General features: G+C 43.3%; 1 protein-coding gene across 3 annotated transcripts in view; it reads right to left on the reverse strand.

Annotated features, from left to right (window-relative positions):
* SNX29 (sorting nexin 29) overlaps positions 1 to 27,993 on the reverse strand; it is a 535,216-nt gene that overhangs the window by 498,118 nt on the left and 9,105 nt on the right. For all 3 annotated transcript variants that reach the window (XM_041748281.1, XM_041748280.1, XM_041748282.1), the window contains exons 2-3: positions 18,013 to 18,077; positions 15,845 to 15,897 (exon numbers count right to left, since the gene is read on the reverse strand). In XM_041748281.1, coding sequence (XP_041604215.1) covers positions 15,845 to 15,897; positions 18,013 to 18,077 — 118 coding nt within the window. The remainder of the gene's footprint in view (positions 1 to 15,844; positions 15,898 to 18,012; positions 18,078 to 27,993) is intronic.

Here is a 27,993-nt window from a genome sequence, read left to right on the forward strand (position 1 = left end):
CCCTCTTACACTGCTAGTGGGAATGCACACTGGTACAGCCACTCTGGAAAATGGTATGGAGGTTCCTCAAGAAGTTAAAGATAGAACTACCCTATGATCCAGCAATTCCACTACTAGGGTATTTACCCCAAAGATATAAATGTAGTGATATGAAGGGACATGTGTACCCTAATGTTTATAGCAACAATGCCCACAATAACCAAAGTATGGGAAGAGCCAAGATGTCCATTGACAAATGAATGGATAAAGAAGATATATATATATATATAGATACACACACACACACACACACACACACACACACACACACTGTTATTACTCAACTATCAGAAAGGATGGGTACTTACACTATTTACCTAGACGTGGATGGAAGATATTATGCTGAGCTAAATAAGTCAATCAGAGAAAGACAAATTATCATGTGGTCTCAATCCTATGTGGAAAATAAGAAATAGCAAAAAGGATCATAGGGAAAGGGAGGGAAACCTGAATGGGAAGAAATCAGAAAGAGAGATAACACCATAAGAGACTTTTATCTATGGGAAATAAACTGAGGATTGCTGGAGGGCATGTAGGTGAGGAGAGGGGGAACTGGATGATGGGCACTAGGAGGGTTGATGTGATGAGCTCACTGGGTGTTATATGCAACTGATGACTTACTAAACTCTGTATCTGAAACTAAATTTGAATTTGAATTGAATTTGAATTTGAATGAATGAATGAATGAATGAATGAATGAATACATACATACATACATACATACATACATACCAAAACAATGGGGTGCCTGGATGGCTCAGTCAGTTGACCATCTATTGATTTTGGCTCAGTCATGATCTCAGGGTCATGAAATTGAGCTCCATATCAGGCTCTGTGCAGGGTGTGGAGCCTGCTTAAGATTCTCTCTCTCTCTTTCTCGCTCTTGCTCTGTCTCTCCCTCTCTGCCCTGCCCCCCCCCTTGCAAGTCCCCTCTCTCTCTCTTGCTTGCACAGTTTCTCTAAAAAAAAAAAAAAAAAAAAAAAAAGTTGTAGAGTAATATAAATTGTATGGTTCTTATTTGTGAGGGCGTAGGAGAAAGTGGAGTGGGTTTCAATGATGTTCTCTCAATTATTTGCACCTTCTACCATCATTTGAGCAGATTTCAGTATCTCTGAAAATTCATGCAAACTCTTCTTAAGCAAGAATCATGAGGGGTGAGGCCCCTCATCCCAGTGTGGCAGTACAACCATGTGAGGGCCCTCCTCCCATGCTGACTCCTTGCTGTGCCAGGCATCCCAGGACCTGAGAGTCAAGCCAGCCTCCTACTCTCAATTAGTCCTCATGCTGTGAACCAGAGCATGCTCACTCTGTGCTAAATAAATGAAATGAATGTAAACTGTAGCCCAGAAATAAAGGGCCAAAAAGATCTGTGAAAAAAATAGCAATCATCTAGAAGAAACTAAAATTGGCTTTAGTTTTATCCCACAGGCCATAAAAAAAATAAATTATAGGTGGATTAAAAGTTTAACTGCAAACAATAAAAATCTTACAAGAAAATTTTAAAACACTGCATGCACAATCTACGGTTGGGAAGATGTTTTTAAAACACTGAAAACCTTAAAACTGGTAGGTAGGCATATGGGTCCATAAATAGATATTTAATTGTGTAAAAAAATTTTAATGTGGTAGTATAATAGATAGCGTTATCTGTGTTTCCAACAATAATGGACAGATTTGAAAAAAATGTTGCAAAGCAGAAAATAGATGAAAGGCTAACTAATTACAATAATGTATAAAGAGCTCTCACAAACTGATAAGGGGACAAATAATCCAATAATAAAATGGGCAAATAATATGAAGGAGCTTCACATAAAACAGTGCAGCCAAATAGCCAAAACATATTTAAGAAAAAAAAAAAACAAGAAAGATACTGATATTCACTAGCAATCAAGGAAATGCAAATTAAAATGATAGTGAGCCACCACCTTTTCTTTATGTTGTGTTTTTTAAAGATTTATTTATTTATTTGAGAGAATATGTGTGCAAGAAAGGGGTTGGGGCAGAGGGAGAGACAAAATCTCAAGCAGACTCCACACTAAGCACAGAGCCTGACGCGAGGCTAAATCTCACAATTCTGAGATCAGGATCTGAGCTGAAAGCAAGAGGTAAATGCTTAATTGACTGCCACCCAGGCCCCAAGGGACCACCTTTCACCCATCAGACCTACAAAACTTCAAAACAACATTCACAACTACTGTTACCTGGAAAGAGAAGGGTAGCCTCATGCACAGCCAGTAGAAATTTTTAGAAAGATACCTGATCATAATTATTAAAAATAAACACATATTGGGGAACCTGGGTGGCTCAGTGGGTTAAGCATCCGACTTTGGCTCAGGCTATGATCTCAGAGTCCTGGGATGAAGCCCCATGTCAGGCTCTGCATTTAGCAAGGAGTCTGCTTGTCCCTCTCTCTTTCCCCTCTGCCTCTCCCTGGGCTCATGCTCTGTCTCTCTGTCTCTCAAATAAAATCTTTTTTAAAAATAAAATAAAAAATAAACACATTTTGAGGCCCCTGGGTGGGTCAGTCAGGTAAGCATCTGACTCTTGATCTCCACTTAGGGATGTCTTAATTTCAGAGTTGTGAGTTCAAGCCTTACACTGGGCTTCACACTGGATGTGGAGCTTACTTAAAAAAATAAAATAAAATAAAATCACGTATTCTCTTTGACCCAGCAACCCAACTACTGAAAAATCTATGCCAAGGAAATAAAATCCTCAGTACAAAAGTAAAGATGTTCAAGGGTATCTGTTGTTTCACTGTCCACAGTAGTGAACACTAGACATGAAGTCATTATTACCTCATAGGCAACTATTTGCACATATGCATCATGCGATATAATGCAACATCTTAAAAACAATGATTAGATTTACAAAATTAAAAATAATTAAAACTATTAAAACCTTAACTTAGAAAGGTTTTGACAGGATACTGCCAAGAGAGAAAACAGATACAGAACATTACATATAATTCAATTTTTGAAAAACAAGGGCAATAAAACCTGTGTGTGTGTGTACGTGTACACATGTGTGTTTTACTTATAAAAATTATATGAACTTGGAGAAAACCACAGAACAAATAATTTTTTGTCATAAACAAGGTACAAGGAAGAAGAGGATGTAATAGAGAAAAAAAAAGAGGCCAAAAAAAAAAAAAAGTTGACAAAGAACCAGAAAAAATGCAAGCCTGGTAACAGTGAAAACTCACAAGGCAGTAGTTTTCAAGACGCTTTAAGTGTGAAGGTTTGAGGGTGGCAGACAGGCATGCAAGAAGAAATCAAATAAGTGTCCTACCAGAGGAGCCAGAAACTAAAAAGAATAACCAATTCTTCAATGAGTAAAATCGCACAGTTTCTGACCATTTTCAAAAGTTACTAATATCAACAGAGTAACTGCCTTCTTGTGGGAAGACTGACCTCCAGCTCTTCGTCTAGCCGCAAATACTGCCTAGGATTCTCCTGGCAGATGAGGAGCTTCAAAGTCAGGAACAGGAGCTGGCAGCCGGGAAGGAAGCAGCTGAAGGAGCTGGTTCCCAGGGGAAAAGAGAATGGAGGAAACAAGAGTCCCTAGACGCTGAAGGAGTGAATAAATGGGAAACAAGGAAACACAGAAGTGACACTAAGCCAGAGGACCCAGGGCTCTTCAAGCATAGTTGGTGCCCACAGCCTGGAAGAAAGGAAACTCCACACCAAAGCTTGCCTTAAAACAAAATGAAACAAAATTAAAGACAAAACACAACTGCTCTGATTTCTGGCCACACCTTACACCAAAGAACTGGTGTCTCATTTCCCAAGTCCCGGCAGCCCCTTGGGCTTCTCAAGGCTCAGTCACAAGGCTTTTCCAATCCTCTGGCTCTCCTTTCAAGAGCCACGTCTCCACTCAGCCCTCTGGCCCAGTGCACAGACTCACCCCTCGCTGCCTCCCAGACCCCATCTCATCCCACCCCCCTGCACTTCTTCCAGAAATGCAACTCTATGTTGTTGTCTTTCTTTGTTTTTTTCCCACCCATACCACACTTTGCCATGGCATACAGGACAAGATGTGATTTTAGGAGGAACACAGATGAACATTTCTATGTTAATTATTTCAATGCATCAAGAAAGACTATAACCAGCATCAGTCTTGGATTTCACTGATGGTATTACTTATGATAAGACCAGAGTAGATACGGCCTTCAAATTCCACAAGCGAATATCTGACTCAGACAGTATATACAGAAATGGCAAAAATTATGAAAATGGCACTCAAGTAGCCATAATCTAAGAAATGATACCCTAGTGGATCAAGTTCAAACACCTCCCCAAGACAGTAAGAGAGGAACCTCCTGACTTTGCAGACCATCTCCCAACACATACAACACATCCACGATCTCATCATTTTCTCACGCCTCCCTACACCACCCCACTTGCTACTCCTACTGCCTGGAATTCCCATCCTACCCATCTGGACCACTAAAGATCCCGCACTCACCTCTTATATCTGTACTAGGCAATTATAACTACAGGCCACCATGACTATCCACAAATTACATGCTCATCTCCTGAACTCAGTTCTAAGTTCCCTGAGGACAGCAAACAACTCATCTGGTTTATATCCCCAATGCTAACATAGCAATCTACAAACAGAGATCTGTTGAATAGAGGAATTAATGAGCAATAGTCTAGCCTTTAGTTTCCAATTCCGCCAAAATACTGATATGTCTATAGTCAAAGAATGACAACATATTGAGTGTTAGTAAGTTCCTACTGATTATGCCAAGCAAACAGTTCTACAGCTAAGGAAGTAGGGACTGTGATCATCTTCTGACTTTCCAGAGATACCACAGAGGCCTAGAAAAGCTAAGTTAAGTTAAGTCTGAAATTAACAGCTGGTAACTGGTGATCTGTGGCTGGGGTGGGCACCTGACATCAAAATTCACAGGTCAGGACACCTGGGTGGCTCAGTGGTTGAGCATCTGCCTTTGGCTCAGGGCATGATCCCGAAATCCCAGGATCGAGTCCCACATTGGGCTCCCTGCATGGAGCCTGCTTCTCTTCCCTCTGCCTATGTCTCTGCCTCTCTCTCTCTCTCTCTCTCTCTCTCTCTCATCTCTTGTGAATAAATAAATAAAATCTTTAAAAAAAAAGCTCATAAGTCATGTTCATGGTCTCTCTCCACCATCAGGGCGGTGATGACAAGGATGATGGCAATGATAGTTTTTACACATTGCTTCCTATGGGCCAATGTGATAGCTATTTTCCCAATAGCTATAAATATAAATATGTATTAGAATTCAGAATGGAAATGTGCTCAAATTAGCTAAATGCCCTAGGGCTCTGTATTAGCTAAAAATAATTTTTTTTCCAAAAAGAAATCAAGTCATTTGATTGATAGTTCCACATTGCATTTTCTTTTATTTTACTCTATCTACTACAGATCCTGAAAGTGGAAATGAAGTAAGCGTTCAGGATAGGGAGGATAGAGAATCCAATTACCGAACCCCAAGATCCTCTGCAAGATGAGAAGCATTGTCCTCAGGGAACTTAGAACTGAGTCCAGGAGATGAGCATGTAATTTGTGGATAGTCATGGTGGCCTGTAGTTATAATTGCCTAGTACAGATATAAGAGGTGAGTGCGGGATCTTTAGTGGTCCAGATGGGTAGGATGGGAATTCCAGGCAGTAGGAGTAGCAAGTGGGGTGGTGTAGGGAGGCGTGAGAAAATGATGAGATCGTGGATGTGTTGTATGTGTTGGGAGATGGTCTGCAAAGTCAGGAGGTTCCTCTCTTACTGTCTTGGGGAGGTGTTTGAACTTGATCCACTAGGGTATCATTTCTTAGATTATGGCTACTTGAGTGCCATATCATATCTAGTCAACGTCTCAAACTAATGGGCTGGTAAGAAACCAGTGAAAAACTGAAGACAAAAATCACATGATGAACATCCAAAGACATGTAAAAGAGGAAAAGGAATGCCTGAAAAAGCCATTTGGTTTCATAAGTGTCCAGAGGAAATACATATGACAGTTTTCAACTATGCTAAGAATAACACTAGGGAACAGCAAAGTGCAGCTGGTTTAATTATGAAGCTCTCTGAAAAGTTCAGAAATGTTTCTAATTCCTCATAGGTAAAGAAAAGTCATCAAAGCAAATCACTTTTCCCTGGTAAGCTTGGAAAGGAGAAGAAAGCTCCTCTCTGGCTTCTTCTGACATAGTCACTAAACGGTCACAAAAATGTACAATTCCTAAACGTTCTGAGACACAACCTGAAGCCAATTCATTGTCCCCCGCTCCCCGCCATAATGGCAAAGAGACCCACTGTGCAGAGAATATTTACCAAGTGTCAAGACACTTTACATAAAATTATAGTGACAATAACAATAGCTAACAATTTCTGGAAACTTACTAGCTGCTAAGGCCCTATTCAAAAGGCTACACATAAACTAACTCACAGCTCTACCAAGTGATTACAACTGTACCCACTTACAGATGAAGATATCAGGGCACAAGAAAGTCAAAACCTGCCCACAGACCAACATGATTCGGGACTGACAACACCATGATTCAAACTCTGAGCTCCAAGTCCCATGCACATCCTGCCACCCCGAAGTTTGGGCTGCTGTTTATAATTCCAAGGGAAAGCTTCCAGATTGTGCTCTGTAATTTCATGTGGAAGAAGATGCTTTTGTGGAAGAATAACGTATCTACCCCTTGAGGTAACCTCCAGTGCCTGCTGAGTTCTTGAGCCACTATTTCTAGTAGGCAAATTATTCAAAAATATGTTATGGTCTCTCTGTAGGCCAGCATGACTGACAGTACGCAGAATAATTTTAATGAAGCACAAGAAAGGGTCATTGTTCTTAGGGGAACACAGAGCAGAGGATTCCAACAGAGAGGGGTGAGGAGAAACACATGCATTTCAGAGCCCAGTGGCTGCCCCCACTTCCTCCTGGGGAGGTTTCTAAGGACAGAATCTGTTGAAACAAGCCCTGCCTCTAATTTCCCAGTGTGTGACACTTCACGCAAGGACTGTTGCATCTTGCTGTGTAATCTCAAAATATCAAACAAATCTCCACATTCTCACATTTTGCATTTCTGGTGTTAGTCGAACAGTGCTATGTATCATGTAGACCCAAACGCCACACACCAGCTTCACACTGGACCAGCCAGAGCTCCTTCCCAGATTTCATCTGCCATAAAGAACTGGGCAACTTTTGTTACATCTAAGGATGGGTACCCTTCCTGACCTGTCCTGAGTTTGGCTCACATTTTCCATGTAAAGAAGTCTGTTTTGCAAAAGCTTCTTATCTTGATGAAGTCCCAATAGTTCATTTTTGTTTTTGTTTCTCTTGCCTTCATGGATGTATCTTGCAAGAAGTTGCTGTGGCCAAGTTAAAAAAGGGTGTTGCCTATGTTCTCCTCTAGGATTTTGATGGAATCTTGTCTCACATTTAGATCTTTCATCCATTTTGAGTTCATCTTTGTGTATGGTGTAAGAGAATGGTCCAGTTTCATTCTTCTGCATGTCGATGTCCAATTTTCCCAGCACCATTTATTGAAGAGACTGTCTTTTTTTCCACTGGGTAGTCTTTCCTCCTTTATCGAATATTAGTTGACCATAAAGTTGAGGGTCCACTTCTGGATTCTCTATTCTGTTCCATTGATCTATGTGTCTGTTTTTGTGCCAGTACCACACTGTCTTGATGACCACAGCTTTGTAGTACAACCTGAAATCTGGCATTGTGATGCCCCCAGCTATGGTTTTCTTTTTTAATATTCCCCTGGCTATTCGGGGTCTTTTCTGATTCCACACAAATTTTAAGATGATTTGTTCCAACTCTCTGAAGAAAGTCCATGGTATTTTGATAGGGATTGCCTTAAATGTGTAAATTGCCCTGGGTAGCATGGACATTTTCAAATATTAATTCTTCCAATCCATAAGAATAAGATGGAATATTTTTATATATATATATTTATTTATTTATATATATTTATATATATATATTATATATATTTATATATATAAATATATATTTATAATTTATATATATTTATATATATTATTTATTTATATATATTATATATAATATTACATATATATTTTATATATATATTTTATATATATATTTTTTTTTATTGATTTTATATCAATAAGATGGAATATTTTTCCATCTTTTTGTGTCTTCCTCAATTTCTTTCAGAAGTGTTCTGTAGTTTTTAGGGCATAGATCCTTTACCTCTTTGGTTAGGTTTATTCCTAGGTATCTTATGCTTTTGGGTGCAATTGTAAATGGGACTGACTCCTTAATTTCTCTTTCTTCAGCCTCATTGTTAGTGTATAGAAATGCCACTGACTTCTGGGCTTTGATTTTGTATCCTGCCACACTGCCAAATTGCTGTATGAGTTCTAGCAATCTTGGGGTGGAATCTTTTGGGTTTTCTATGCACAGTATCATGTCATCTGCGAAGAAGAAGAGTTTGACTTCTTCTTTGCCAATGTTAATGCCTTTTCTTTTTGTTGCCTGATTGCTGAGGCTAGGACTTCTAGTACTATGTTGAATAACAGTGGTGAGAGTGGACATCCGTCTTGTTCCTGATCTTAGGGGAAAGGCTCCCAGTGTTTCCCCATTGAGAATGATATTTGCACAGCAAAAGAAACAGTCAACAAAACTAAAAGGCAGCCTACAAAATGGGAGAAGACATTTGCAAATGACATATCAGAGAAAGGGCTAGTATCCAAGATCTATAAAGAACTTATTAAACTCAACAGCAAAGAAACAAACAATCCAATCATGAAATGGGCAAAAGACACGAACAGAAATCTCACAGAGGAAGACATAGACATGGCCAACAAGCACATGAGGAAATGCTCCGCATCACTTGCCATCAGAGAAATACAAATCAAAACCACAATGAGATACCACCTCACACCAGTGAGAATGGGGAAAATTAACAAGACAGGAAACAACAAATGTTAGAAAGGATGTGGAGAAAGCGGAACCCTCTTGCACTGTTGGTGGGAATGTGAACTGGTGCAGCCACTCTGGAAAACTGTGTGGAGGTTCCTCAAAGAGTTAAAAATAGATCTGCCCTACGACCCAGCAATTGCACTGCTGGGGATTTACCCCAAAGATACAGATGCAATGAAACGCCGGGACACCTGTACCCCAATGTTTATAGCAGCAATGTCCACAATAGCCAAACTGTGGAAGGAGCCTCGGTGTCCATCGAAAGATGAATGGATAAAGAAGATGTGGTTTATGTATACAATGGAATATTACCCAGCCATTAGAAACGACAAACACCCACCATTTGCTTTGACGTGGATGGAACTGGAGGGTATTATGCTGAGTGAAATAAGTCAATCAGAGAAGGACAAACATTATATGGTCTCATTCATTTGGGGAATATAAAAAATAGTGAAAGGGAATAACGGGGAAAGGAGAAAAAATGAGTGGGAAATATCAGAGAGGGAGACAGAACATGAGAGACTCCTAACTCTGGGAAATGAACAAGGGGTGGTGGAAGGGGAGGTGGGCGGGGGTTGGGGATGACTGGGTGACGAGCACTGAGGGGGGCACTTGATGCGATGAGCACTGGGTATTATGCTATATGTTGGCAAATTGAACTCCAATAAAAATAAATAAAATAAAATAATAAAATAAAGTGAAGTCTTTTTTATTTATTTAAGATTTTATTTATTTATTCCTGAGAGACAGAGAGAAAGGTAGAGACACAGGCAGAGGGAGGAGCAGGCTCCATGCAGGGAGCCCAATGCGGAACTCGATCCCGGGACTCAAGGATCACACCCCGGGCCGAAGGCAGGCGCTAAGCCACTGAGCCACCCGGGCTGCCCAAAGAAGTCTGTTTTATTTTTTTATTTTTTTATTTTTTTTTTATGATAGTCACAGAGAGAGCGAGAGAGAGAGGCAGAGACATAGGCAGACGGAGAAGCAGGCTCCATGCACCGGGAGCCTGACGTGGGATTTGATCCCGGGTCTCCAGGATCGCGCCCTGGGCCAAAGGCAGGCGCTAAACCACTGCGCCACCCAGGGATCCCAAGAAGTCTGTTTTAAAAGGGAAAACTATCGCTATTGCAAATGGAAAGCCAGCATCATGGGCCCTACAGAGTAAATGAAAATGTAATTAAAATAAAGTATTAAATCCTGGCTCGGCCCCTCAGCCAGAGGGAGACTGAGACTGAAGCCTCTGTTTCAAGAGGAGGAGGTGGTTGGAGACAGACCACTTTGAACCATAGGATGTTATTGTTTTTGTAGGTCAAAAGGATCAAATATCAGCAATTTCATTTAATTCAACCTCACATTAAGGCCAAACCAAGTCTCACCACCAGTATCATTGAGATTGAAAAAGGAAGGGTGAACCACTGAGCCACTGGGCAACTGAAAGGAATCTAATGCAATGACATTTAATATTAAAAATAATGTTAAGCACTTGCAGTGATAGAAATTTCTCATTTGGGGAAATTGTGTTAGAAAAACAAGAGGAGTTATAATGTCAGATAATGAGGACCACTCCAGGAATATGAAGTCTGACTCCAGTCCTGCTCCACTACCCATAAACCACGTGACCCATCCAACCAAAATCTGTGCCCCTAGCACCAATGTGTACTAGATACTAAATTAATGCTGCATAAATGGCCAACCTCCAAGTTTCTACACCAGTAAAAGTGAAAAATCATTCCCCTTTCTGCTGGTCTACACCTCAGGGTCATTGCAAGGATCAAATGAGGCTGTTGACATAGACCCGAACATTTTTAAACCACATAGTACTGTCCTAAGAAAGATGGTCACTACAGTACAGGAGCAACAAGTGGCAAATGTTGGGCACTGTGGCCAGCCTGTGTTCATAATAGCCACCTTCATCACAGCACTCAGATTTCATCTGAAGGTTTATTTCTTCCTCATTGGATCTTGTCTTGGGATAGACTTCTTGCACTACACAAGCCAGTGTGGTCCCAGGAAGCTCCTTCTGCTGGTGGCCAGGAAATGGCCATGTGACCTGAGATTGGCCAATCAGGTGTTTCTCCCTGGAATGTCAATCTTGAACAGAATGAGTCACTCCCGCTGCAGAACCTTAACTAGACCTCCATTCTTGCTAGACCATTTCTGAGCCCCCATTTCCAGCTTAGGAGATTTCTTTTTTTTTTTTTTTTTTTTTTTCAGCTTAGGAGATTTCTAAAGTTGTCTTGACCCCTTCCTGTTTCCAAACCTGGCCTGCCATCAACTCTATAAGATCACAACATCCTAAACTGGAGTAGATTTCTATTGCTTGTTACCAAACAGCCTTGGCAGAAACACCTGTGGACTACCCTTTCAAAGGCTCCTACTGATGTTCATCCAACCATCTAGAATCTAGTTGTGACCATAGGCCAACACTTCCAGTCATGACTAGAAGTTTGCCTAAGGCAGTAAATTTAAAATGGCATTCAGGGCAGTCTGGGTGGCTCAGCGGTTTAGCGCCACCTTCAGTCCAGGGTGTGATCCTGGAGACCAGAGATCAAGTACCACATTGGGCTCCCTGCATGGAGCCTGCTTCTCTCTCTGCCTGTGTCTCTGCCTCTCTCTCTGTCTGTGTCTCTCATGAATAAATAAAATCTTTTAAAAAAAATAATAAAATGGAATTCAAAGATAACACTTGGCCTTTTAAGAAAAAAACCCTTCCAAATATTCATCGTATCTTAGTAGACACTGGTTCTTAACTTCCTGCAGGAGAATGATGGGGCTGAAGAGACACATCTAAAGAGCTCCATTTTCCAAATGGGACCGAGAACTATACCCGGAGTTACATGGAAAGAAATCTTCCATCTTCAGTTCCTCCGAGAGCAAAAGAGAACATTGACAAGGCTCACTAATTCACTTTTGCCCTTCTATTTGCAGACTACTACCTCCATCAGTAGGCAGCATGGGCAGGAGTCACAGCTGAGTGATGACTGTCCCCGCCAGATATCAGTCCCTGTGGAGTGAAATTAACACCTACATGTCTGGCACTTTCACACACAGTATCTGATTTAATTCTCCCAACTGGCAAGGTAGATCTCATTCTGATCACCTATTCAGATGTGTGGGTTTTCCCCACACCACCAAGCAATTTTCTCTGACACCAACTGGGTGTCCTGGGTGTCTTACAACTCAACTCAATTCTGACACTACCTACCTGGAGACAGCATTAGACCCCACAGGTTAAGACCTCAGTTCTACACGACTACACACATCCCACACCGCTTCAGATGCTGTTGGCAAGCTCAGGTTATCACCTGTACTTCTGATTGACTGGCTACATATCTCAAAGATTCCTACAACCTCCTCTGTGGGTTAATTTGCCAGAGTGGCTCACAGAACTCAAGGAAGTATTTTACATACTAGATTACAGGTTTCTTATAAAAGGATGTAACTCAGGAACAGCCAGATGGAAGAAATGCATAGGGCTAGGTAAGGTAAAAGAACATGGAGCTTCCATGCCCTTCCCAGGAACACCTCTCTCCCCGTACCTCCACAGGTACACCAACCTGGAAGCTTTCAGAACCCCATCGTTTTAGGTTTTTACGGAGGCTTCATTACATAGGCAGAATTGATTAAATCATTGGCCTTTAGCAATTGAACTCCATCTCCATCCCTCTCCTTGGAGTGGGGGGTGCTGGGAAGGAAAGTTCCAACCCTCTAATCACAGGGCTGGTTCTCCTGGTAACCGGCCCCCAACCTTTGGGACTTTCTAAAAGTCACTGCATTAGCATAACAGAATACACCTTTATGGCTTTTATGACTTTGGGAATTTCAGGGGCTTTAGAGCTCAGTGCCAAGAATGACAAGGAACAAATATAAATATTTGCTGATCCATGGTATAGAGCAAGGAAAACAGTCCCAGAGGACTTGGGGGTAGGGGAAGAATTGGTGTCAGGGGTCTTAAGATTTCCCTGAAAATTATTAAAAGACTTTAAAAACTAGAAAAGAAAAACAGAAAAGGCCAGACCACGGTAGGTGGAGCAAAGAGAGAGAGAGGCTGTTAAGGATGTGAGTCTTTTTCCACAGAGCAAAGGGAAGAAAGGGAAGGCTCTCCGTGGGAGAGAGACAGGAAGGCATCCACATTCTGCAGAAGTCTCTGTGTGCAGAGGAAGCAGGACCAGAAGGAAAACAGTCTATGGCAGCTGTCCTGAGAGAGATGTGGTGACTGGGACAAGGTGATAGCAGAAGAGCTGGAGAGAAGAGAATACATTTGAGATCACTTCTGGTGCGGGGCCATTTGTCAGGGGTGGAGGAGACCCACTATGTGTTCAGACCCCACAACAAAACATTCACAGACATTCCCTCTTGAGGTTAAGCTTTCTCAAGGAATAAGGACAATGATGTGGCCTTTGCTATATATATGAAGGTGGTGCCACATTTACCCAAACATATTTCAAAGATAAGACCAAGACTCTGTTACTGAGAAGGAACCCTCAAAGTTAGGGAAAAGCTATGTTTCTTAAACCTAGCTTCAAAACCAACAAAATCACTAAATGTAATATAACATGGGAAGAATAGACATTGAAGCCCTAGAAACTAGGGTCCCACTTGCAAGTCTAACTTTCTCACATGTCTAACCTACGCTGAGTTATCCAACTTCTGAGTCTGTTTTCTCATCTGTAAAGAAGGAATAACACCACCACTTCTCTCGGAGCTATCCTGAAGTGTCAACATGAATAATGAGGGACAGAAGCCTTAAGAAGCAGTAACTATGATTATTAATATGAAGCAGCACACTCCTTTTAGCCATAAACTACATTTCTCATTGAAGGAATTACCTTTTTAACTTCTACTATAAGACAGAATATTATACCTAATAAAAATCTTAGTAGTAAATTCTATTATATAAGAACACATTAATCTAACATTTAGAGATGGATTCCCTCTCTCAGGAAAAGAACCAGACAATTATGAAAAAAAAAAAAGTGAGGAAGAAGTCCTGAATCCACATACTCATACACATGCACACACACACACACACACACACACACACACACACACCTGCACATGCTCATGTGCACCCACGCAGGAAGTCAGAAGGGGATGGAGAACTGCATTATTGATTAGTAAGCCTCTCAGATGATTCTGATGCAGGTGGACCTTGCATCCCCAAATCAGGACCCCTGTGCTGACCAGGGCCAGGTCCCATAGTAGAGCCTCATGAAAAACTAATGCAGTACATCAGTCTAATGATCTGATGCCACAAGCAAATGTTCAGGAGCAAATGTGTGACAGGAAGGAAATGTTTGTGCAAAACCCTAAGAAATACAAACTAGGGATCCCTGGGTGGCGCAGCGGTTTGGCGCCTGCCTTTGGCCCAGGGCGCAATCCTGGAGACCCGGGATCGAATCCCACGTCGGGCTCCCGGTGCATGGAGCCTGCTTCTCCCTCTGCCTGTGTCTCTGCCTCTCTCTCTCTCTCTCTCTCTCTCTCTGTATGACTACATAAATAAATAATAAAAAAAAATTAAAAAAAAAAAAAAAGAAATACAAACTAGAGGAGTGACCCCTCTGCCCTCAAGGCTCACAAGCCTCATGGTGACACAGATATTTAAACACCTGACTATAGCACAGTGCAATGCACATGCTCACCCAGACACCTTCTCCATGCTTTCAGACACAGGGGTACATCAGTGAATAAGACAGCAAACACCCCTGCCTGCACAGCACTGACATTATGACACATGGAGACAGAAATCAACAAAATAAAAAAGCTTAACATATAGTCTGTTAGTTGGTGCTAAGTGTGGGAGAAAAACCAGGTAAAAAAGAGATAGAATAAGGGAAGAGTAATGTTTTAAATCTGCACCAGTTTCAAACAGTCCCTGGAGCTCTATTAAAACGTAGCACTACATGCTTTGCTGGTAGCTGGTAAAGAATCGCAGACATGGGTCTGAAAGGACAGACAGACAAGGGACTGGCTCCACTGGGAGGGGTGGGGTGAGAGGGTGGGGGTCGCAGCCAGTCTCCAGGATGAGATGAATGCTGAGCAAGTGAGTTCCCTTCCCTTCCCTTCCTTTGCTGGAACATTCCTCCTGCCACCATGAATCAGCCCTGAATGACTTCACAAAGTAAATGCCTGTGTGTCTCTTACCTTTGCCAAAACATTTTCGTCTCCTCCCAGTCAATGTGAGAAGCTTATGCAATTACATCAGCCCTTACTGGGTCATGGAGGTCAATGGCAATTTTTAGACTTTTTTTTAATTATAAAAGAAACACACAATCACAGTATAAAATATGAAAAATATCAGAAAGTGTAAGGATTCCCAATATTCTCAACCCCAGGATTACATCTGTTCACATTCTGGTACATTTTCCACCAGAATGGTGGTTTAACATAGCTAGCATCATTCTGCATCCACATACTTTTGTATCTTGCTCTTTTTATTTTAACTAAAAATGTAATTTATAAATTACTACATGTGCATTTCTCTACTTAAAACAAATGCTATATGGACATCAATTTTAATGGCTATATAACATTCCATTCTACTAAGGCACTGAACTTTTTTAAGCATCTCCCACCTGCTGAGCATTTCAATTTCTGAGTTCCCATCATTATCAATTACCCTGAAAATAACTTTATGCAGAAAGGTATTTCAGGTAATTCCTTCAGAATGGACTACTAGAAGGAGGGAGTATTACAGGAAGCTGCAAATACTCTAAACATGTAGTCACTGCATAGGTGGTCTACAATCACCCAAACTGAATCACCGCACCACTTGGCTGCAGAAACGGAATGCAGAAGCTAGTCATCTCTGGCCACCTTTTCCACCTTGACAGTAAATGGTTTTAGAAGCAATGTCTTTACCTGCTGTCAGAATCTGAGGCGATCTCCTTTCTCCCTCCAAAGCGGATCTGGCACTGCATGGAAAAAGAAGCCACTGAGATCAACAGGATGGGACACTCAAACATCACAAACAGCCCACACAGGATTTCAGGATCATGAGACACACAGGGCCAGGAACTCCAGGTGCCGAGTCAGGGTGTCCCCATGCCATGGTGTCAAGCCAAGACATGAGATAGTAGACACCCCCCCCAAAAAAAAAGAGAGAGATAGTAGACACCCTTCCCTTCCAGCCACCGCTTACAGGAAGCCCTTATCTCCCCCTTGTACAGTGGAGCTAGTGGGAAAACAACACCAAGAGGGAAAAAAAAGCACACAGCCTTGTGTACATCGTCTAGGAAGCTGCTTCTGTATGTCAGCAGCTGACTGTCTGAACAAGAGCTCCACAAGGCACAATTAAAACTTCCACAAATCTGATGATGGGTGCCTCTGGAAAGGGCCCCAAAGTTGTTATGACTGGCAATAAAATTATGGCAGCATGACTCAAGCTTCAACCATGTCATCTGGTTGTGCCAAATGACATTTCATCCAGGGTGGATACAAATAAAAGCAAACCATCATTTTTTCTTTAATTGTGGAAAAAAAAATAGAATATGTGAAGTTTACCATTTTCACCATTTTTAGTTATATATCATTCAATTCAGAATACCGTGCTGCCATCAGCAGTAGCCACTACTCTCTTTTAAAGGTGTGGAATCTCCACTGTGGGTAGCAGGCTTGCAAGATTCCAGAGCGTATTCTCCAGTGAATGAATGAATGAATGAATGAATGAATGAATGAATGATTATAAATGATATATTTGTCAAAACTCAAAGAACTGCAAACTTAAAATTAGTGTATTTTATTGCATGCCTCCATTATACCTCAATAAAATTGACCTTAAAAAGGTCTATGTGCAATGCTTTCATCCCCCCAAGTCATAACAACAACAACAATAGCAATAGCAGCTCTGGGCATAGGCTCCAATTTATTTCTGTTCAACAGCTATGCTGAAAGTGGCTCCACATCTACTTTATGTTCCCATTATATTTCCCCACTTCCAGGACAAAGAAACAAATAACGTGGGCTCTGTATTTACTGCTGAGCCCTTTACCTATTTTAACAAATGCAACCCTCTCAACAGCTCTCTAGAGGCAGTGACCCGATGACAGAGAAGAGGGAGGCTCAGAGAGACTAGGTGGAGTTGCCTCAACACACACAGCCTTGAAGATGAAGCTGGTATTGGACTCCAGCTTCGCCTGAGTCTGTGTCTTCTCCACCACATACCCTACCAGGATGCCTAGAGGCTTGGGAGATACCAAGTTCTCTGGGTTCACTTTAACACTTGACACATATCCCTATGAAAGTATTTATCTCCCCATATTGGGACTGCATGCATATGATTGACAGTTACACCTTCCAAAATGTGAGCTACCTAGAATTCCCAGCATTGGGTCATAGCCACTCATGACCTATAGCTACTCATGACCTATAGCTCCTTAAGTGAATTACTGGACCTTTCTGAGCTTCTGTTTCTTTGTCGATAAAATGGAAACCATCACAGGAACCATCTCATTGGGGGGTCAGAAGGATAAAATGAGAAGCTTCACAGGGAGCTGGGCTCGTGGCTGACACATGCATACTACACGATGCACATCTGGTAGGCACGGGCAAGCACACCCAAGCCGGGCTCACGCCAAAGCCTGCATTCACACCTGCTAAAAACTGGATATCAAGAACAGCATGAAGCAACCGGAGCAGAGCCCACCTGCAGGACCCACGCAACCCTGGGCATGGCTTCATTCGTCCCGTCTCTGTTCTCGTGCCCACAGGGTGCCAACTCCAGCCACCACCTCAGCACCCAGAAGACTTGCCCTAAAACACAACTGCTTGGAAGTGAGACTTTGAAACCAACAGCAATGCCTTTCTCAAAGGGACATCATGAAGGATGGGGTCTTCCAAAGGCATTAGAAAGTCACTACTTCCAACTGCCCTCCCTTGCTCTGTCACTCTCTGGGGAACACCGTGAGCCTCACTGCTCCCAGATGGAAAGAGGGAGTAAGTCATGCACATGAAAGGGCAGAGATGACTTGGACATGGATGGCCTGACACTGTTTCCTGACCTCAAAGTCAAATGAGAGCTTTCTTCTTACCTGTTTCACTGCATCCAGCAGACGCTCCAGCAGAAACTGTCTTTTCAGGTCATTGTTCTGTGGTCCTAAAATGCAATGAGGCTTCATTAGTTCTCTGTGGCAAGAGCCCTCTACCAAGACTCTGCCACATAGTATGTGGCTGTCCTCAACTGGCATCAGCCTCCTCTGTAATGAAATCAACAAGAACAGACACCAGTAATCTACATCATTACAGTGAAGTTTGGCCAGTTGCCTGTTGCTACATCACAGGAAAGCAGCTAAATTCATGTTCCCCACACCTGAAGAATGTGTCTGGAATGGTCTAATTCAGGTTTCTCAATCTTGGCGCTATTGACATTTGGGCCAGATAATTCTCTGTGGTGGGGCTGCCCTGTGAACTGCAGGATGTCTAGTCGCATCCCTGGGCTCTATGCACCAGATACCCTTAGCACATACACACACCCAAGATGTGGCAACAAAAAATGTCTCCAGATACTACCAAATGTCCTATGGGGGACAAAACACCCCCCGGTTGAGAACCAACAGTCTAACTTACAATACAGGTTCCCCTAGTATGGCAGGCAATACCCATTGGCTGACCTCACCATCAGCTCCAACATCTTTTCCCCATGCCACCTCCTGTACTACAAGCTGAAAAGTTTAATTACTCCTTTTCTCAGCCTCTTTCTTAAGTGACCTTAAGAAGTTCTAGCTAACGAGATATAAGCAGGACACTGGGAGGGCTCTGGGGAAACCATGCCTTCCTGATAGAAGAATACATGTTAATGGTTTCATTCTTTCTTCCATCCTTCACGCCTTCATCATAAACACACTGGGGTTAGCCAGAGTAGCACCATGCAACCACAAAGAAACAAGCCAGGAGGGAAGGCCAAGAGACTCACAGAGACACCAGCCCTGATGTCATTTCACTGCTGAACCAATACTAGAAATCTCCCACCTCTCATACAGCAAATAACCCCATTTGCTTCAACCACTATACACCAGGCTGTTACTTGCAACCAAAAGCATTCCTAGCTGATACACATGGTATATGCTTAACTTCCATTTAAAAATGTCTGAGGGAGGGGATCCTTGGGTGGCTCAGCAGTTTAGCGCCTGCCTCTGGCCCAGGGCATGTTCCTGGAGTCCCAGGATCATGTCCCGCATCAGGCTCCCAGCATGGAGCGTGCTTCTCCCTCTGCCTGTGTCTCTGCCTCTCTCTCTCTGTGTCTCTCATGAGTAAATAAATAAATAATCTTTTTTAAAAATGTCTGAGGGGGGATGCCTGGGTGGCTCAGTGGTTGAGCATCTGCCTTTGGCTCAGGGTGTGATCCTGGGGCCCTAGGATCGAATCCCACATTAGGCTCCCTGCATGGAGCCTGCTTGTGTCTCTGCCTGTGTCTCTGCCTCTTTCTCTGTGTCTCTCATGAATTAATAAATAAATAAAATCTTTAAAATAAATAAATAAATAAAATGAAAATGTCTGAGGCAGGGACACTTCAAAGCACCAAGAAGACTGCTAGAGAGCTACATCTGATGCCCCAGAGGAGACCTGGGGATTCCAATCAACAGAGACACAGCTATGTATTATGATGCTCCAGAGAACATAGTTATTTCAAGGGAGAATCAAATTAAAAAAAAAAAAAGAATCAAATTCAGAGGTACAAGAACAGATGCCCCACACCACAGGCCTTAAAGTGCCACCAAGCTGCTTTTCTCTTGGGCAATTTACCATGGGCTTTGCCAGGGAGTCCCAGCAGGGCATCACATCAGAGATGATCAGTGATTCATCCAAATTATGTCAGGGCCACTCAGTTGATAACAACTGTGACCACGTGTTGAGTACTTCCTGCACACCAGACACAAAATAGTACTCTGCATGTGTTACATCCTGTAATTCCTACAACCACCCTATAAGTATTAGGATTTTCACACTGCAGATGGGGAAAATGAAGTCCACGGAGCACAGCAAACATGTGCACTGACCCACTCGGTACTTATTTAACTTCAACTGTGTCCTAGGCAATGTGCTAAGTGCTCAGGACACAGGAGTGAAGTCATATAGAAGAAACATTCTCTCATGGAGAAAAGATCCTCTTAGGGAAGAAAGAAATTGCATTTAAGTAAACCTAAACTGAGATGATGTCAGAGTCATACTGAGAAGAAAAACCAAATGGGGTGATGAGACAGGGAGGAAGCAAGAGGGTCCTGTTCACCAGAGCAGTGATGGAAGGCCTCTCTGCAGGTGACATGTGGGCTGGGCCCTTTATAAAGAGGAGGAACCCCGGAAAGACATGGGATTCCAGCATTCCAGGCAGGGTATATAGCCAGGGTGGATGCCCAGAGGCAGGAACAAGCTTGGCTTCTAGTCTTCCAGGACCAGAAGGAAGAAGTCTGCTACAACTTGAGCAAAGAGCAAAAAAGAGGAAGGAAAGATCAGACAGGCAGGCAGAGGCCAGTCACAAAGGGCCTTGTGAACCAAAACAACAGGTTTTATTCTAATTTGAATACTAATTGGTAGAATCGTGATCCTTACTCAAGACCATGTCCCTCAAGTCTGTGTTGGGGTCACCACACAAGGCTCCTGCTTCACCCCGGGCCCACAGAAAAAAAACACAGAATAGACACTCCACGGACACACGGTGATAAGTGTCTTCCTAAATGGTGTCATGGTTATTTTTCTCTGGAGGGGTTTTGAGTAAGGATGTACTACACATCATTCCCACCACACAAGTATGCCAAAGTGTCATTCAGGATGGTTGAAAACACCGCCCCCCCTGCACCCAAAGCCCCCAAACATCTCTCTTGATACTTATGTCTAGCTGTCAATCCTACTTTTTTGTTTAGCAGAAGGTATGGCTTCTGCTCTTCTCTAACACCGGGATGGACAAGTCAGGCTTTCTCTCTTCCTTCTTCCAAGTCCTGCATCCAACAACACTACCTGCCCTTGGGCAATGCTAGCTGGAAACCTGACAAAGTTTTCCACTCTGAAATGCCTTTGTTATCCTTTTTATCATGAAAGTAATTTATGTGATCAAATGACCATACGACCCAGCAATTCCACATCTGGGTAGACACCTAAAAGAATTTAAAGCAGGATCTTGAAGAGACATTGTACACCCATGTTCGCAGCACCAGCATCAGTGGTAGCTAAGATATGAAAGCAACCCAAGTGTAATGGACAGACAGCTAAGCAAAACGGGGTCTAGCCACACAATGCACTATTATTCAGCCTTAAAAAGGAAGGAAATTCTGAACTATGCTACACGGAATGAAACTTAAGGACATTAGACTAACTCAAATCAGTCCCCCAAAAGATAAATACTGCATGATTCTACTTATAAGAAGTAATCAAAACTACAGAAAGGGAAAGTATGGTGGTGGTTTCCAGGAACTGGGGAGAGAGGAAGATGGGGAATTAGTGTTAATGGGGACAGAATTTCAGTTTTACAAAATGGAAAGAGTCAAGGGGATGGATGGTGCTGACGGCTGCACAAAAGTGTGAATATATTTAATATCACTGTACTGTACACCTAAAAGTGGTTAAGATGGTGAATTTTCTTTTTAAAAAATTTTTTTTAATTTTTATTTATTTATGATAGTCACAGAGAGAAAGAGAGAGAGGCAAAGACACAGGCAGAGGGAGAAGCAGGCTCCATGCACCCGGAGCGCGACGTGGGATTCGATCCTGGGTCTCCAGGATCGCGCCCTGGGCCAAAGGCAGGCGCCAAACCGCTGCACCACCCAGGGTTCCCAAGATGGTGAATTTTCTTACCTGTATTTTACCATGATAAAAAAATTCATGTAAAAAAATAATTATAAATCAGGAAAACCTGCACAAAGAAAATAAAAATCTCCATCATCTCATTACTGATCATTTTTAGTGCAGTGATTCTCAAGCTTCCATGTTCACACAAAATCTCCCGGGGTCTTGTTACAGACAGGTTCTGATTCAGCAGGTCTGGGTGGGGCCTGAGATTCAGTGTTTCTCACTAGCTCCCGGATGCTGCTGATGCTGCTGGTTCAGGGAGAATGTTGCACCCTACCGTTCCTGATATGCATGATGATCCTGGATCTTTCCTATATTATCTTGACCCACCGCTCAGAGAAGGTACTGGCAGCCTCCTCCGCTTTACCTCGCAAAGCCTCTCTTTGTGGTGGGAAGAAAAACCCATTCATGACAGAGAAACAATCTGAGGTTGTGCAGGCCTCACGCAGGCCTCAACCCTCCACTCACCCTCCCTGGCTGCAAATGCTCTGCAGGCGAGAAGGACACTTGAGTGAGACCATCCTGGCCCTAACTGGGGATTCAGAGAAGCAGGGTGGGGGGAAGCAGGGGTGGAAGGAGTACAGGCAGCATTGGGAGCACGTATGCACTACAGGAGGTGCCCAGGGGGCCATGGTCATAAAGAGCAATGGAAGGAGCACCAGTTGGAAGTCACAAGACATCATGAGTTCTCATCCCAGCAGAGCTGCTTGCTGGCCATGTGACAGGGACAGTCACTTCCCTTCTCTAGGCACCAGTTTCTGCATGAGATGGTGCTGTTCCTAGCTCCGCAGTCTGGAACATGGGGCCCCCATGAAGACAGGCAAACAGAGCAATCTACGCTACCAGTGTCTTTCCTGCCTTCTTCCTGCCTTCTTCCAGTGACCAAGAGAAGAATAAGCACCCCTGCCCTGGTCAAGAAGATTCTCTGTCCCCTCTGTCTCAAATGCTGTAACCACCGGAAGGAAGCAGGGAGGCAATGCCCACCTACTGGTCTTCAACTGTGGGGAAAGCCATTAAGTGACTGACAATCCTTAGTGTCATGGGAAAGGTAGCTCCATTCACCAGAGCACTGAGGCTCAGCCTGGAGCATGCAAGGCTACTCCCACGGAAAGTACTCAAGGAAGGATTCCATTTCAAGTCCACTAGCTCCAGCATTGGCCGTGTGCTAAATCTTGCTGGCTCTCCAGCTTTGCAACAAATCTGCAATCACAGCCCCACTGATTTTTCTGTGATTTTCTGTGAAGGAAGCCCCAATCTTCCTGCTCTCTTCCTTTTCCAAGGGCAGCCCTGAGTCCACACTACTAACCAGATGAGCCTGAACAGGCTTCTTTTGCATTCCTTGTTAGGGCACCATCCAAATGAAAATAGAAAATAGAAAGCTAAAAAAAAAAGAAAATATAAAGCTACCCCAGGGAGTACCCCCAGGGGGCTACAAACCCATCAAAGAAATGCAGTGATCTCCTGCGGCTCTAACTCAGAAGACACAAGTGCGTGTGAAAAATCAATCATGAGCATCCCTGTTGTCTTTAATGTTTAGAATCCTTAGGATCCTACATTACTTTTCAGCATAAACCTCCAGCCTTCCATCACCTCCTAGGGAGACAGACAAGACTTAAAAATGGGATAGCCCAGATTCAAATCCTCACCCTGGGCTATGTGACCATGGGCAAGTAAGTTACTCACCCCCTTTGCACCTCCTAGGTTTATTAAATGTCGATTGTGCACCTAGAATAGTGCCTAGCTTATATGAGGCACGTCTTGTTGTTGTTGTTGTTGTTGTTGTTGTTGTTGTTGTTGGCAACCCTATATCCCAGAGGGTAAGACCTCTGGCTCTAAGACATGCTTTCAATTGGCTTTCTCTCTAAACCAAAAGGAAACTACCCAGTCCAGGACTCTGTGCTTGCTGCACTGGGCGGAATAAAAGTAAAAAAGGGTCCATGGCATCTGGGGCGGGTGGGGGGTGGGGGGAACAAGCAAGAGGCATTAGGAACTCCATGTTTATTCCTTCTCTAATCCTTGCAACAACCCTGGAGGTCAAGGTAAATATGGTTGCCACCCACAGAGGACGTTAGGTCATCTGATTAAGGTCACATACACACTTCAACAGTGGTATTTCCCTACCTCTCTATGCAGTGGCAGGAGTAAAGTCATGCCAGGTATTTCTCTGGTTGATGGCTAATCCTTGCAATGTACGAAGCAGGTTCAAGGAAGGAAAGAAAAAGGCAATATTCTTTGGGTGCCACTGCATGCCAGGAATTCTGCTCAAGGTCATACAGCTAAGCAAGCAGTACATCAAAGGTTAAGACCATGGTCCGCCTGACTCTTAGGCCAGTGCTCCCTCTACCATGCTCCACACTGCCATTCTGCTGGGGCCAGGGAGGCTCACTGAAAAAGCAGGAACTTGAGCTGCGCTTTAAAAAAAATGGGAAGGACCAGAAGAGGTAAATCCACACAGATACAACACAATGACTTAATGGGAACAGGGTCTCCCTTTGGGGGGATGAAATCTTTTGGAACTAGACAGAGATGGTGGTCACAGAACATCATGAATGTACTAAATGCCATTGAAATGTTCACCTTAAGATGGTTGTTATAAAAAAAAAAAAAAAAAGACGGTTGATATAATAACTGTTAGCCCTACAATTGAGCAATGATCCGTGGTTTTTAACGGCATTAAAAACATAAATGCTTTTATGTTATGTTAATTTCAGTTCAATAAAAAATGTTTTTATGGGAAGGGCTGACATAGACAGATATTGGCCCAGAGCACATTCCAAGCCAAAAAGAGACAGGATTTGCCCTGGGGAGGGAGCAGAGTGGAGACAAGAGGACTCCAGATAGCACCCAGCCCCCAGGCTCACTTCTCTTCCATATTTCTGTTTACACTGAGGGGGGTCCCTAACTTCTGCATCATGGGGCTACTAACAGGGAATAACAGGCACATTCAAATAACGGGAGTTCAGGAAGATGTAGTTATGAGAAGCCCTACGCGGGGTGGGTATAGATAAGTGATCTCAACTGGGGTGATTTTGCCCCCACCAATGGGACATTTGGCAACGTCTGCAGGTATTTCTGGCATGGAGTGGGTGGAGGCCAGGGATGCTGCTACACCTTCTCCAGTGCACAAGACAGTCCCTGCAACAGAGGATTATCTGGTCCAAAACGTCAAGTAGTGCTGCAATTAGGAAATTCTGCCCTAAAGTACATGTGATTGTCTCATTTCAGAGCTGATGAACTAAGGCTTTTAGAAGCTAAATAACTCGAACCTCCACTCGTGCTCTGAATCCCGTCTCCTCTCTTCTGCTCAAGGACACACTCCAGCAACTGTCCCTCCGTTAGTTTGTTCTTCTCATGTAAGCAACCCTTATAGCACACGAGGATGTCGTAATACCTCCCCCAAGTTTACTAAAAGCCATGCCTGTACCCACATGCCCTTTCAGCTGCAACCCCATTTCTCTGCTGCCCTGGCCAGCTCTGCCTTAACTGGGGCCGCCAGGCTATCCAGGAGAGCCACCCCTGCTATGACTACCTTTCTGGGCTCTGGCCCGGCGCCCTTCTGCCCGCATCACCTTCACCCTGCATTTATTATCTACACAGCAGCCATAACATCTGGAAGCACAGGTGGCAGCAAATGACTTACTGATATTATGTAACAAATACATGATACACTCAATGATATTCTGTTATTTGTTCCCTCAAAACATCCTGCAGAACTGCAGTTAACACTGTGTTTCTATCAAGTCCTAAGCATGCAGTGGGTTGTATCACATGATCTATATTTCTGGTTTTCCCTGACTAAACCTGTACCTTTAACATGCCCTAGGCCAGGGGTTAGCAAATGTTTTCTGTAAAGAGCCAGATAATAAATATTTTAGGCCTTGCGGGTCATATGGCCCCAACTAATCAATTCTGCTCTTATATCTCAAAAGCAGCCACAGACAACACATTAATGAAAGAGCATAGCTGTTTACAAAAACAGGCCTTGGGCTGGATTTACCCTATGGGACCCACCACTGCCCTAGCAGAATTAATCAGACAGAGGTTTTGAAAATTAAAACAATAGTATCTCTGTTTGCAGACTTTATGGCCACCCAGTAAGCAGTAAGATGGTTACCTGTTAGGGGTCCACAGGAGACTGTAGCCAAGACCCACACCTCAATCATGTTCCTACCTTCCCTCATCCTATACCAAGAGCCCACACCTTGCAAGAGCCTTGCATGGGACAGGTACACCATAACTTGTGCTCACTGCTAGAATTCATGCTCAGTCACATCTGCAGGCATACAAGATGCTTAGAGCTCTCAGCCCAACTGTGAGTTTAGTGCTGTTGTTTTGTTGTTTAATTTCTACCATCCCCAAAACCCCACCACCAGTCCAAAACAGAAACGAAGGGAGTAGGCACGAAAGGTGGCCTTGTATAGGCCAGAGGCATGTACACAACCAAGATCAGATCTCCTCCTGCCCCTACACATGCACACACACCCTCACTCCCACTCCAACAGGGTCAGGAAGAGAATGGAAATGAGTGCTGTGGGCAGAAGTAGGGACTGAGGAAGCTGAGGGGGATGTCTCTGTAGAAACAGCAGCTGCTACTAGGCTCAAGCAGATCACACCTCACAGCAACCCCAGCTAGCGGTTGCCCCATCTTCTGGTTTTTCAAGAGAAGACAGAAACTTAGATTTTCATATTAACTGGCACCTAATTATACTTTTTGGAGCACTGCTCATCCAACTCTGCGTGAATCAAACACAATACACTAGAGGCCATATCGGATACCAATTTTCTGAGACACACATAAAACCTTTATATCTAACTGTAAGATGGGTGTTGGCAGCAACATCATAACAGACAAAGGAACTGAGGTTTGGAGACACAAATCACTTGCCCCAGGAACAGTGCCCCAACACTTTACCACAATGCCCAGGCCTGCCAACGCCCGAAAGGCTAGTAGGCTAACCTCTGGCAGCTCAACTTCCATGCAGGGATCCCTTTGCAAAGGGCCCAGGAAGACAAACCAACTTCATAGTGGCTGGCCCAAGCGTCACTTTCCATGAGAAACCTTCCTGTCACAGGCAAAATAAACTGTTCTCTATGGAGTGCTCCTGTGACCCTCCAACCATACCACACCCCTAGTATAATCCGTACAGAAAGGATTATGGGGAATCATAAACCTGCTCCTCATTCCTATCCAAGATTGAGTGGAACCAGCAATAATACACCCCTGCTTACAGAAGGAACTCAACAATTGCTGAATCAAGGCTCTGGAGTTAGATTCTGTGGCTCCCCAAAGTGTCCGCTTTAAATGGAGAGGACCAGAATGAGCCAGGACACAGAAGCAGCCTCAGCCTTGTGGGTGTGTGTAATGGGCTGAGGGAAGCAGCAGCTTTGTCTGCTCAGCATTTGTACATAAACAAATAATACAGACTTTATTCTTCCCCAAAGTCAAGGCACTAGTTCTCTGTACTGTGGGGTCAAGTGGCACAGCTGGGCCAGGACAAAAAGACAGACTGTCCACCACCACACAATGGAAAGAAGCAGGCTCTGCTTTAAAGGAGATAGATAGCCTCATTGGCCTTGTGAGGTCTAAGATCAAAGACCAAGTCAACAGCATATTTATCAATGGGCAAAGCATTTACTCTGGAGCAGGGCTCAGCAAACATTTGCTGTACATAACAAATGGTAAATATTTTAGGCTTTGCAAACCATAAGATCTCTGTCACGGCCACTCAATTCTGCCATTGTAGAGTGTACGCAGCCATAAACAACAGTCAATGAATGGATGTGCCTGTATTCCAATAAAACTTTATTCACAAAACAGGTGGCCAGCACAGTTCGCCAATCTCTGCTTAGAGGAACACTAAAATGGCACTGTGCAAGCATTTTGAAGGAAAAGTGTATCTTCCCTCATGGCTGGAGAAATGCAAATTATAAACCCACTAAATTAGCTGCCACATGTTACCATTATATAACTACTCAATTCACCAAGAAACATTTAATGCTGGTAAACCTGTAGGGAAATACGCACACACTGCTGCTAACAACATGCCAGTGCAGTGGATTCTGAAAGGCAACATGGCAACACATACAAAAAGTTACCAAAATATCAAAATACCTTCCTGACACCTTGGCCACTAAACTGAAGGGGAGGGAGGGGAGGATGAAAAAAGGAATAAGGGACTATTTCACCAGGCCCTCCAACCTCCAGGTTCTCTATAAGGCACTATATGTTCATC

This window comes from Vulpes lagopus, chromosome 3 (assembly GCF_018345385.1).
Source record: "Vulpes lagopus strain Blue_001 chromosome 3, ASM1834538v1, whole genome shotgun sequence".
NCBI lineage: Eukaryota > Metazoa > Chordata > Mammalia > Carnivora > Canidae > Vulpes > Vulpes lagopus.